Source organism: Moschus berezovskii, chromosome 8 (genome assembly GCF_049115385.1).
Source record: "Moschus berezovskii isolate FMDL1 chromosome 8, NW_MosBer_1.0, whole genome shotgun sequence".
NCBI lineage: Eukaryota > Metazoa > Chordata > Mammalia > Artiodactyla > Moschidae > Moschus > Moschus berezovskii.
In genome coordinates, this window is record NC_142467.1 from 95,268,385 (window position 1) to 95,280,012 (window position 11,628).

At 52.4% G+C, this 11,628-nt stretch overlaps 1 protein-coding gene across 1 annotated transcript; it reads right to left on the minus strand.

Annotated features, from left to right (window-relative positions):
• Positions 1-5,608: 5,608 nt before the first annotated feature.
• TUBB4A (tubulin beta 4A class IVa) lies at positions 5,609-11,628 on the minus strand. Its single transcript, XM_055430806.2, has 4 exons — positions 11,464-11,628; positions 10,843-10,951; positions 10,624-10,734; positions 5,609-7,245 (listed from the first exon to the last, which is right to left on the minus strand). The coding sequence occupies exons 1-4, from the start codon at positions 11,518-11,520 to the stop codon at positions 6,188-6,190; spliced, it is 1,335 nt and encodes a 444-aa protein (XP_055286781.1). The 5' UTR covers positions 11,521-11,628; the 3' UTR covers positions 5,609-6,187.

Here is an 11,628-nt window from a genome sequence, read left to right on the forward strand (position 1 = left end):
TATTAATTTTTTCTGGCTATGTAATCTATCACCCTATAGTTTGTGGCTTAAAAGAACACACATTTAGGGACTTCCCTGGTGGTCTAGTGGCTAAGACTCTGCACTCACAACTCAGGGGGCCTGGGTTCAATCCCTGGTCGGGGAACTAGATCCTACATAGCGCAACTAAGCATTCACATACTGCTGCTAAAGATCCCACGTGCCACAGTGAATCTGCTACAAAGATCCTGTCCTGACACAGCCAAATAAATAATAAATGTTAAAAAAGCACACATTTATTATCTGACAGTTTCCATGGGGGCCAGGACTCTGGACACAGCTGGGTTGGGTCCTGTACTTCAGGGTCTCTCTGCTGTAATAAGGTGTCATTTGGGCTGTGGTCCCTTCTGATGTCTCAACCAAAAATGGATCTGCCTCCAAGCTCATGGTGGCTGTTGGCAGGAGTCAGTTTATTGTGGATGGAGCACCCCAGTTCCTTGCTTGGTTGTCGATCAGGGGTTACCCTCAGGTTTTGTTTTGTTTTTTTGCCATGGGGACCTTCCCAACCTGCTTCTTGCTTCCCCAGAACAAGCAAGCTAAAAAGGCAATAGAGAACTCATCAAGGCAGAAGTCACAGGCTTTCGTAAGCCAGTCTCAGAAGGAACATCCCATCACCTTTGCCATATCCTGTTGAGCAGAAGAAACCTCCGGGTCCAGCCTGTGCTCAGTGGGAGGGGAGAACATAAGGGCATGAACAGGGAGATGGGCATTGTTGAGGGTCATCTTAGAAGCCACCTTCCACCTTCCCTGTGTCTTTGTTTTCTTGCTTTATCTTTAAAATTAAAAAAATAATTTAGGGACTTCCCTGGTGGTCCAGTGGTTAAGAATCCTTCTTGCAATGCAGGGGATGAAGGTTCGATCTTTGGTCAGGGAACTAAGATCCCACCTGCCTCAGAGCAGCTAAGTCCCCACACCACAACTCCTGAGCCTGAGAGCCACATCTAGAGAGTTTGTGCACTGCAATGAAAATCCCACGTGCCACAACTAAGATTCAACACAACAAAGTAAACATTTTAAAAATTAAAAAAAGAATTTTTTTTTGATCACCACATGGTTAGTGGGATTTTAGTTCCCCGATCAGGGATTGAATTTCTGCCCAGGCGGTGAAGTTCAGGTTCAGGGACTGAACCTCACCCCTGCAGTAAAATCAGAGTCTCAGTGACTGGACCACCAGGGACATCCTTGTTTCCTTCCTTTGAAGGTGAGAAAACATGGGAACTCTCTGGCATTCCAGTTGTTAGAACTCTGCACTATCACTGTGGAGGGCAGGGGTTCAAACCCTGGTCAGGGACTAAGATCCCACAAGCCACGTGGGGCAGCCAATAAATAAATGGATACACGTCATACATCTTTATTTATTTATTTGAAAAATAATTTTGTTTATTTTTCGCTATGCTGGGCCTTCGTTGCTGTTTCTCTAGTTGCGGCGAGCAGGAGGTACTTACTGTCTATTTGCTGTAGTTGTGGCTCCTGGGCTCTAGAGCGCAGACTCAGTAGTTGCGGCTTATGGGCTTAGGTGCTCTGTGGCATGTGGGATCGTCTTGGACCAGGGATCGAACCCATGTCTCCTGCATTGGCAAGCAGATTCTTTACCACTAAGCCACCAGGGAAACCCCATACATCTTTATTTAAATTTTTTTCAAAGGAGGAAAAGAATACACCTCACAGTGTGTTGTGAAGTCTCACAGCAAATAATTACTGAATGTCTGTGTGGCATAAGCTGGTTCTATACATGTGGTGAGCAAAGTAGACAAGTTTCCTTGAAGCTTACCTTTCAGTGGGGAGGGAAGGGGACAGACAAAAGAAACTAGAAATAGACAAGATAATTTGCGTTAGTGATAGGTGCTATGAGGGAAACACCTGATAGGGGAAAACAGAGGGAAAGTGACTAGGTACAATTTGGAGTTGCCAGGGCAAGGCTGCTCTGAGGAGGTGTCTTTTGAACTGAAACCTGTGGAGAAGGAGGAGCCAGCCTTGTGAACACCTGGGGGAAGAAGGAGCAGGAGCTACATGAAAGGCGCTGAAGCTGCATTGAGCTGAGAACATAAAGGCCACTGTAGTTTCAGCTTCAGGAGGGAGGGGGAAGGTGATGAAGCTGTCGTCCTCAGGGTAAAGACCAAGGTGAGAAGTCTGGGTTTCAGTCTGAGTAAGATGGGAGTGGTGGGTGGGAGGGTTATTATTTGCATACAAAAGCTCCTCTGACTGCTGTGGGAGGGGGACAGTGCACACTGGGGGAGGGGGTGGAGGTGGGAGTGGGGGTGGGGTGGCAGGCAGCAGCAAGCCCAGGGAAGTGATGAAGGGGATTGACTGGGTGAGCAACAATGGCAGCTTAGACCAGAGTATAGATGGGAGGAGTGAACTGGCTCAGTCGTGTCTGACTCTTTGTGACCCCATGGAGCCTGCCAGGCTCCTCCATCCATGGGATTCTCCAGGCAAGAATACTGGACTGGGCTGGGAAGGGGAGGAGGGGTCAAATTCAGGACATATTTTGGAGACAGAGACAACTGGATTCAGCAAAAGATCCGAAGAATGTTTTGGGTATAGAAAACAATAAATCAAGGCTGACTTCTTTTTTTAATCTTTTACTTTTTAAAAATTTATTTTTAATTGGAAGATAATTGCTTTACAAGAGCTTCCCCAGTGGCTCAGTGTAACGAAATGAATCCACCTGCAATGCGGGAGACTTGGGAGATGTAGGTTTGGTACATGGGTCGGGAAGATCCCCTGAAGGAGGGTACGACAACCCACTCCAGTATTCTTGCCTGGGAAATGCCATGGACAGAGAAGCCTGGTGAGCTACAGTCCACGAGGTTGCAAAGAGTCGGACATGACTTGGTGCCTAGACAACAACAATAGGGAGTTTTTCTGTGGTCACATTATATTTAGGATAATAAAGACAGCCAAACTTGCTGCCTAGTTCATCATCTTTCTGCTCCACCATCCAGTGATGTGCTGAGCCTGCTGAGATGGAGGTGGCTGCAGGCTGGATTTCCCAGGCTGTCTTCCTTCTGGCTGTAGTGGGACCCAGGTAGGGGGCTGGGGCCCCATCTGGATCTGGTGGTCCAGTGGAAGAACTGGGTGGGAGAAGTTGGTTGGCTTTCAGTATCCCTCGCTTTCTTTCTGTCTCTCCCTCCTAGTTTGCCTTCCTGTGTACCAGAAGCTGGGGGAAAACTACATTGTCCAGAGTTCTTTGCAGCTCTGGTTCTGGATGCTGATTAGGTTCTACCCATGAGCAATGCTCCTGAGAGATCTGGAAAGTAGAAGTGAGACAGAACAGTGTGTGTGTGTTTAATTATTTGAAAATAGTTTTAAGTTCATTTTAATTAATTTTGCTCAGTGTCCTAGTGGACCTATCTCTCTGGCTTTGTGGGTGTTGGGGTGGCGTTTTTGAACTCAGTTATTTCCGGTGGCAGCCCTCTGATTCTCCAGTCTGCAGAGGAAGCAGCTCCCAGGGTGGTGTTCCAACCTATTCTAGGGCTACACCAAAGAGGGCCTTATAGGCAGCAATATCAGCATCACTTGGGAGCCTGTTAAAAATGCAGTTTCTCCCCTTCCCCCTGCCCCTTACTGAATCAGAGATTGTAAGGTGGAACTCAGGAAGCTGTGTTCATGCAAAACTTTCCTGGTGACTCTGTGCTGTGCTGTGCTGAGTCATTCAGTCATGTTTGACTCTATGCGATCTCGTGGACTGTAGCCCACCAGGATCCTCTGTCCATGGAATTCTCCAGGCAAGAATACTGGAGTGAGTTGCCATTGCCCTCCTCCAGAGGATCTTCTGGACCCAGGCATCGAACCCACTTCATTTATGTCTCTTGCATTGGCAGGCAGGTTCTTTACCACTAGCGCCACCTGGGAAGTCCTCTGGTGACTGCTGCACATCAAATTTAAGCAGCACTGGCTTACAACCCTCTCTCTCAGCCCCTCCAGAGATGCTGTAAGCCCCTAAATCCTCACTCTGAATGACTCATACAGCTGCCAAGCGGATGCCTGGGGGCTCAACAGGGCCCTCCTGCTGAGTATCCAATCCCTTTCTGCTTAATATGCCTAGAGTTTCCCACACTGAACAATGGCTGATAAAGTGCAATCAGAGTTCTTGACCTAAACTATCAGTTTGAATCCCAGGTCACTGCTTCATAACCAAGGGATCATGGGCTAGAAACTTTGTGCTGCAAATTGTAATTTCTAAAGAGGGTCATAATTGTAGCTTCTGTTCCACATACTCTTCTAGAATCTTGCTACTCAACCCTCAAGAGTTGGAGTCTACAACCCATCCTCTGGAACCTGGACAGGCCTTTGTGAACACTTCAATTAGGAGTCCTCAGGACAGCAAGTGACCTCTAAAGCTGTTAGAAAAATGCAATGGGATGTTTGCTGTTGGAGGAACCCAGCTGCGGGCAGATCATGGAGAGGTCCCAACACCCTCCTTCTACTTGCCCCTGCTGAAGGCCCAGGAATCCACTTGGTGGCTATGTGAGTGAGTCAGTCACCTTGAAAGGAGACCCCTCAGCCTCAAAGAAGATTCTGTAGCTGATGCCACAGGGAGCACCAATAAGCTACCTTTCCAAGCCCTGCCCAAATTGCAGATTTGGGAGCAAAATGAAAAATTGCTGTTGCTTTAAGCCCCTAAATTTTTGGGGGGTTAGTTTGTATGCAGCAAAGGCTAACTGATACACTGTTTAAAAGCTCAGATCTTTTTCTTTTTGGCCATGCGTGCAGCTCGTGGGATCTTAGTTCCCCAACCAGGGACTGAACCTGTGCCCTGTGCAGTGAAAGCAACGAGTCCTAACCTCTGGATCACCCGGAGGCGATTAGGTTCATTGTGCTATCTGTGCTTAGTCGCTCAGTCATGTCTGACTCTTTGCGGCGCCATGGACTGTAGCCCACCAGGCTCTTTTGTCCATGGGGAGTTTCCAGGCAAGAATACTGGAGTGGGTTGCCATGCCCTCCTTCAGGGTATCTTCCTGACCCAGGAATTGAACCGGGGTCTCCTGCATAGCAGGCAGATTTTTTACCAGCTGAGCTACCAGGGAAGCCTGATTAGGTTCATTGGTAGAAATTGCATCCAGAACCAGGGAATTTTCTACAAGCTCAGATCTTACAGGGCTGGTGTGAGGGTTATAAGACACGTATCGGGCCGTCAAAGTGCTTCACAGCATTAGTAACCATTACCCTGGCAGGACTGCCCCTGAGGCACTACCCACGGCTACCATCTCCCCAGCATCCTTTTCTAGAGGTTCCCCTTTCAACTTTCCATACTTGCAAGATGCCCCACGGAGAGTGGTGGCACCTCTATCACTAAGCACCCACCCAGTACCAGGTACTGTGCCCTGAGTCCTTACAAAAATCCTTGAGGTGTGGCATGCAGGAAAACATGAGCCCATTTTACAGGTGAGGCAATCAAGGCTCAGAGTGGGCAAGCATCTTGCTCAACACTAGAGGGTGAGTTGGTAGCATAACCCGGTCTGACTCTGAAATCACTGTCCACCCCCAGATTAAAAGTCCCTTCAGCTCCCAACTCCATCCCACAGGGAGAGAAGGGGCGATGAAAAATACACTCGGCATAAACATGGCAGGACAACAATTAATTTATTGAGAGTGAGGCAGTAGGGAAGGTCAGGGAACAGCCTGTCTTGTCCACATGCTCCAGGGCTTCTTTCTCCCCAGCAGCACCCTTGAGAAGCCAAGGTTGGCAGGAGCTGAGGAGTGAATTTAGAGCAGTGGGGCTCAGGGGATCCAGAAAGGAGGGATCAGAGGGTGGGTGGGGCAACAGGTGGGGCACATTGGGAGAAGAGAGGACAGGCTCAGAGGAACAGGGCACATAAGTCAGGGTTTATAGGTCTGTGGGTGTAAAGGGAGGTGGGGGGCTTGAGGAGAGGTCAAAGGTGGAGAGGTCAGGGGTGAAGGAGGGATCACGGAGTTAAAGGTGGGACTTGTGGGGTCGGAGGTGAAGCAGGGCTCATGGGGGGTGTTCAAGGTGGGAGAGCTCAAGGGCGGGGATAAAGTGGGGCTCAAGGTCAACAGTTGGCCAGGGGAAGAGGTGCAAGGTTGTAGGGTCAGAGGTGAGTCAGGCTGGGAGGTGAAGCGGGGATTCTCAGCGGACAAAGGTTAGCCTCCTAGTAGGGTGCGGAGGTGAAGTGATGGAGGCGCCCTAGGCCACCTCCTCCTCGGCCTCCTCCTCAAACTCGCCCTCCTCGGCCGTGGCGTCCTGGTACTGCTGGTACTCGGACACCAGGTCATTCATGTTGCTCTCGGCCTCGGTGAACTCCATCTCGTCCATGCCCTCGCCTGTGTACCAGTGCAGGAAGGCCTTGCGCCGGAACATGGCTGTGAACTGCTCTGAGATGCGCTTGAACAGCTCCTGGATGGCCGTGCTGTTGCCGATGAAGGTGGCGGCCATCTTCAGGCCGCGGGGCGGGATGTCGCACACGGCCGTCTTCACATTGTTGGGGATCCACTCCACGAAGTAGCTGCTGTTCTTGCTCTGCACGCTCAGCATCTGCTCGTCCACCTCCTTCATGGACATGCGGCCCCGGAAGACGGCGGCCACAGTCAGGTAGCGGCCGTGGCGCGGGTCACACGCGGCCATCATGTTCTTGGCGTCGAACATCTGCTGGGTCAGCTCAGGGACGGTCAGTGCCCGGTACTGCTGGCTGCCCCGGCTGGTCAGTGGGGCGAAGCCAGGCATGAAGAAGTGCAGGCGTGGGAAGGGCACCATGTTCACAGCCAGCTTGCGCAGGTCGGCGTTGAGCTGGCCTGGGAAGCGCAGGCAGGTGGTGACCCCGCTCATGGTGGCCGACACCAGGTGGTTGAGGTCCCCGTAGGTGGGGGTGGTCAGTTTCAGGGTGCGGAAGCAGATGTCATACAGTGCTTCATTGTCGATGCAGTAGGTCTCATCCGTGTTCTCCACCAGCTGGTGCACGGACAGGGTGGCGTTGTAGGGCTCCACCACCGTGTCCGACACCTTGGGTGAGGGCACCACACTGAAGGTGTTCATGATGCGGTCGGGGAACTCCTCGCGGATCTTGCTGATGAGGAGGGTCCCCATTCCAGACCCTGTACCCCCGCCCAGCGAGTGGGTCAGCTGAAAGCCCTGCAGGCAGTCACAACTCTCGGCTTCCTTCCGAACCACGTCCAGGACGGCGTCCACCAGTTCGGCACCCTCTGTGTAGTGACCTTTGGCCCAGTTGTTGCCGGCTCCAGACTGGCCTGAAGAAGGAAAGGGAGGGGACACCCAGTCTTATATGGGGAAATCCCACGCTCCACCCCACCCCCAGTCATCTAGTAGTTAAATCGTAATAAGAAAATTATTATTATTACTATTCATTATGAATTGTTCTTTTGGGTTCCATCCTTGCTTCCCTTCACCCAGCAGCTAGAAGGATTTTTTGGGGGGAAAGAATTATTTTTATTTATTTGGCTGCACAGTCAGTTTCAGCATGTGGGATCTCAGTTTCCTGACCAGGGATTGAACCTGGGCCCTCTGCATTGGGAGCACGGAGTCTTAGCCATTGGACCACCAGGGAAGTCCTGGCTAGAAGGATTCTGATGACACCTAAATCATGTTCCACCTTAGCTCAAAACCAGCCCCAATTCCTCTCTCTTTCAGTAAAAGCTCCAGTCCTCCCTGAATCCCACAGGGTCCTGTACGACCTCTCAGGCCCACTGCCCCCGCCAATACCCTTCCCTCCTCCCTCTCTCTCCCTCGCTCATTCCGCTCTAGACACACAGGCCCCCTGGCTGTTCCTCCAACACACCGAGCCTGGTCCTGCCCAAGGGCCTTGGCATGGGCTGTACTCTCTGCCTGGAGTGCTGTTTCCTCAGATACATACACGGCTCCTCCCGCTTTCCCCTCCTTTAGAGGCTCTGCCCAACTGACCTATACAACTGCAAATCCTCCCCATTTCTAACTAATCTTTCATACTTAATTTTTCTCCATAGCATTGATAAACTTGTTCTTTTTTAAAAAAAAAAATAATTATGCTTATTGTCTGTAATTTTGCAGAGAAATGCAAGCTCCATAGGACAAGGATTAGGATTAGACTATTGGTGGGTATTTTTGTGAACCGGTAATATTTCTTCTTGCCCCTGTCTCTGCTTCCAACCTGGTCCGGCCCCCTTATCACCCATCTGGATCAGAACAGTGGCTTCTGCGCCTGGTTCCTCCAGCAGCAGCCTACAGCCTCTCCACAATCTGTTCTCCTTGAAGCCACTAGAGGGAGCCTGTGAAAACCCGTGTCAGGTGCCACCCCTCCTCTGCCCGCTGCCCCTCCAGGGCTCCCATCTCCCTGGGAAAAAAAACCAGTCTTCCCAGCAACGCACAAGGTCCTACACAACCTGCGCCATCCCCTCCCTGTCCTCCCCTCCTCCCCGCTCACTCTGCTCCAGTCACATGGGCCTCCTCACTGTTCCTGCCCCAGGGCCATTGCACGTGCTGTTGCCGCAGCCGGGAATGCTCTCCCTCTCAGGTATTCCCCTGACTGAAACTGTCTTCAGGTCTCTGTCCAATGTCACCTCCTCCAAAAGAAAAGGGTCTGAAGTGGTGGTCTGGCTCCTGAGTCCACACTTTTACCACCACCTCCCCTACCTTATCTCTCAGAGGCCACAGAATCTTTTGGCCTGACTGGAGCCACCCTTGATCATCCAAGAATCCCTCACGTCCTTTGGCCAATCTCATGTAGTCTCTCCATAGCCATTTCCTGAGGACTTATGGTGAGCCCTACCCACACAGACTCATCTTTATCTTCCTGAATCTTTCTCAAATCAGAGAGGGGAAGTCACTTGTCCAAGGTCACACAGCCTGTCCTGTCAGTCCCTAGACTCCAGGTTGAACTACTGTGTACTGAGGAGAGGTGCTGGGGGAGCGGGAGAGCCTGGGCTCTGAGGTCATGTGGGGGCGTGCATTTAGCTTGACCTAGGAGAAGGCACGGAGAAGGCAATGGCACCCCACTCCAGTGCTCTTGCCTGGAAAATCCCATGGACGGAGGAGCCTGGTGGGCTGCAGTCCATAGGGTCGCTAAGAGTCGGACACGACTGAGTGACTTCACTTTCACTTTTCACTTTCATGCATTGGAGAAGGAAATGGCAACCCACTCCTGTGTTCTTGCCTGGAGAATCCCAGGGACGGGGGAGCCTGTTGGGCTAACGTCTATGGGGTCGCACTGAGTCGGACATGACTGAAGCGACTTAGCAGCAGCAGCAGCAGCAGGAGAAGGCAATGACAACCTACTCCAGTACTCTTGCCTGGGGAGTCCCATGGATGGAGGAGCCTGGTAGGCTGCAGTCCATGGGGTCTCGAACAGTCGGACACGACTGAGCGACTTCACTTTCACTTTTCATTTTCATGAACTGGAGAAGGAAATGGCAACCCACTCCAGTGTTCTTGCCTGGAGAATTCCAGCGACGGGAGCCTGGTGGGCTGCTGTCTATGGGTTCACACAGAGTAGGACACGACTGAAGTGACTTGGCAGCAGCAGCAATACATGTGCTCAGTTGCCTCAGTCATGTCTGACTCTTTGCAACCCTATGGACTGTAGCCCGCCAGGCTCCTCTGTCCATGGGATTCTCCAGGCAAGAATACTGGAGTGGGATGCTATGCCCTCTTCCAGGGGATCTTCTCGACCCAGGGACTGAACCCAGGTTTCTCATGTCTCCTGCATTAGCAGGTGGGTTCTTTACCACTAGCGCCACCTGGGAAATCCCTAGGAAGCTTGCCTGAGAAGTATGAGGAAAGCTTTCCCAGAAGGTTGTTCAGTGTGTGCATGCCCTTGAACTTGAGGGCTGCAAATGTGTCCACTGTCTTCGCCTATGCTGTTCCCTCTGTCTTGCACGCCTTTCCTCTTTTCATTGCCCTTTGGGCAGCCCAAGTCCCACTTATCTTTTAGGCTGAAGACATCATTAAGAGCGATACTGATAATAAAACCTACAGCAAAACATCAAATGCTTATGTATTTTTTCCTCTGTGCTAAGCATTGTTCTGAGTTCCTTATACATATTAGTGGCTTTAAGCCTCACAGTCTCGAAAAGTAAGTCTCCGTATTAACCCTGTTTTAAAGATCAAGAGACTGAGGCACAGGAAGATTGTAGGGCCTGCCCAAAAGTCACCCAGTGGATTCAATCAGTGATTGAGTTTGACTTTTTCTTTTCTTCTCTTCCCATTTATTTATCTTCCCAGCTCCCTCCAGCAGGATGTCAGCTGCAGGGGTGGACAGAGAGCTTTGTTTGTTTTGTTCTTGGCTATATTCCCAGGGTGGGTACAGCAGGGCCTGGGGTATGCAGTAGGTGCTTAATAGGTATTTGTCGACTGCATGAAGTGGCAGAGCTGGGATCTGAACACTGCAGTCTGGCTCAGGTCCATTGGTTAAATTAAAATGCCTCCTCCTCTGGGAAGCCTTCTCTACTCTGCACTTTGCCTGTTGTGTCAGATGCCTCCCCTGGATTCCCACAGAGGCTTGTGCATCCGCTTTCCCTGCTGGGCTCTGAGTTCCTCGGTCTAGATGCTAGGTGGAGAGTTTTCACCAAGCATGTGGAAGTGAAAGAATTGGGGGGAGGGGGGCGCTTCCCTGTCTGTGCCTCATGGTGACTCACCAAACACAAAATTGTCAGGACGAAAGATCTGGCCGAAGGGGCCAGAGCGGACAGAGTCCATGGTGCCAGGCTCAAGGTCCACCAGGACAGCTCTGGGCACGTAATTTCCTCCTGCAGAGAAGCAGATGGACAGCAGCTTGGTCAACTCCAGGAACCAGCACCAGTCCCCTCCCAGGCCCTCTCCACCCCCACTCTGGCCAGGTGCCTCTGCCCCCTTACCAGTGGCCTCATTGTAGTACACGTTGATTCTCTCCAGCTGGAGGTCACTGTCCCCGTGGTATGTGCCAGTGGGATCAATGCCATGCTCATCACTGATCACCTCCCAAAACTAGAGAGGGGTAGGTAGAAAGGACCAAGAAGGGGGAGTCAATGGCCAGGCCTTCCCCTACCGCCTTCTTCTGAGCTCAGGATCCCCAGTCACCTCCCTGGCTGCCACCTGTCCCCCAGCAAGGTGAGTGGGGGAGCGGGTCGCAGAGTGGGCAGGCGAGGATGAGGCAGCAAGGAGGGAGAGGTGGGGGCGGGGGAGGCAGACTCAACACCCCAGCCGAGACGGCCGGCGGGGGCAGCTCTCCCTGGCTGCTGCCGTGGGCAGGGGCGGGGTCTCTTTGTGCCTGTGGAGGGGCCAGCGGGCCAGCTGTGAAGCCAGCTGTGGCGAGCGGACAGAAGGCCGGGCCCCACCCCCATCAGTTCTTTGTTTCCCAGCTTGGCCCTGCCCTTCGCGCCCTTCCCCCACCGTCCCTGGGGTGCTGGCTTCCTGGGGGACCTGGCCCCGCCACAGGCCCGTGGTGGGGCTCAGTGGGCCGCGCTCGGCACCCTCCCAGGGCCCGGCCCCCCGCGCACCTTGGCTCCGATCTGGTTGCCGCACTGGCCGGCCTGCAGGTGCACAATCTCCCGCATGGCGGCGGCGCTGGTGCTGGTGCTGGACGCGGCGGCGCTGGCGCTGATGCTGCGAACTGCGGCGGCGAAGGCGGCGGCGAAGCACGGTCCCTGCGCCCCCGGGGCGCC

Bases quoted from the DNA above. Each gene is read 5' to 3' on its own strand.
- TUBB4A (XM_055430806.2), bottom strand. From the start codon at position 11,520: ATGCGGGAGATTGTGCACCTGCAGGCCGGCCAGTGCGGCAACCAGATC. The intron at 10,952-11,463 runs GTGCGCGGGGGG...ACCCCTCTCTAG, and splicing joins GCAACCAGATCGGAGCCAAG to TTTTGGGAGGTGATCAGTGA. The intron at 7,246-10,623 runs GTGAGTCACCAT...TTCCTTCTTCAG, and splicing joins TCCTGACAATTTTGTGTTTG to GCCAGTCTGGAGCCGGCAAC.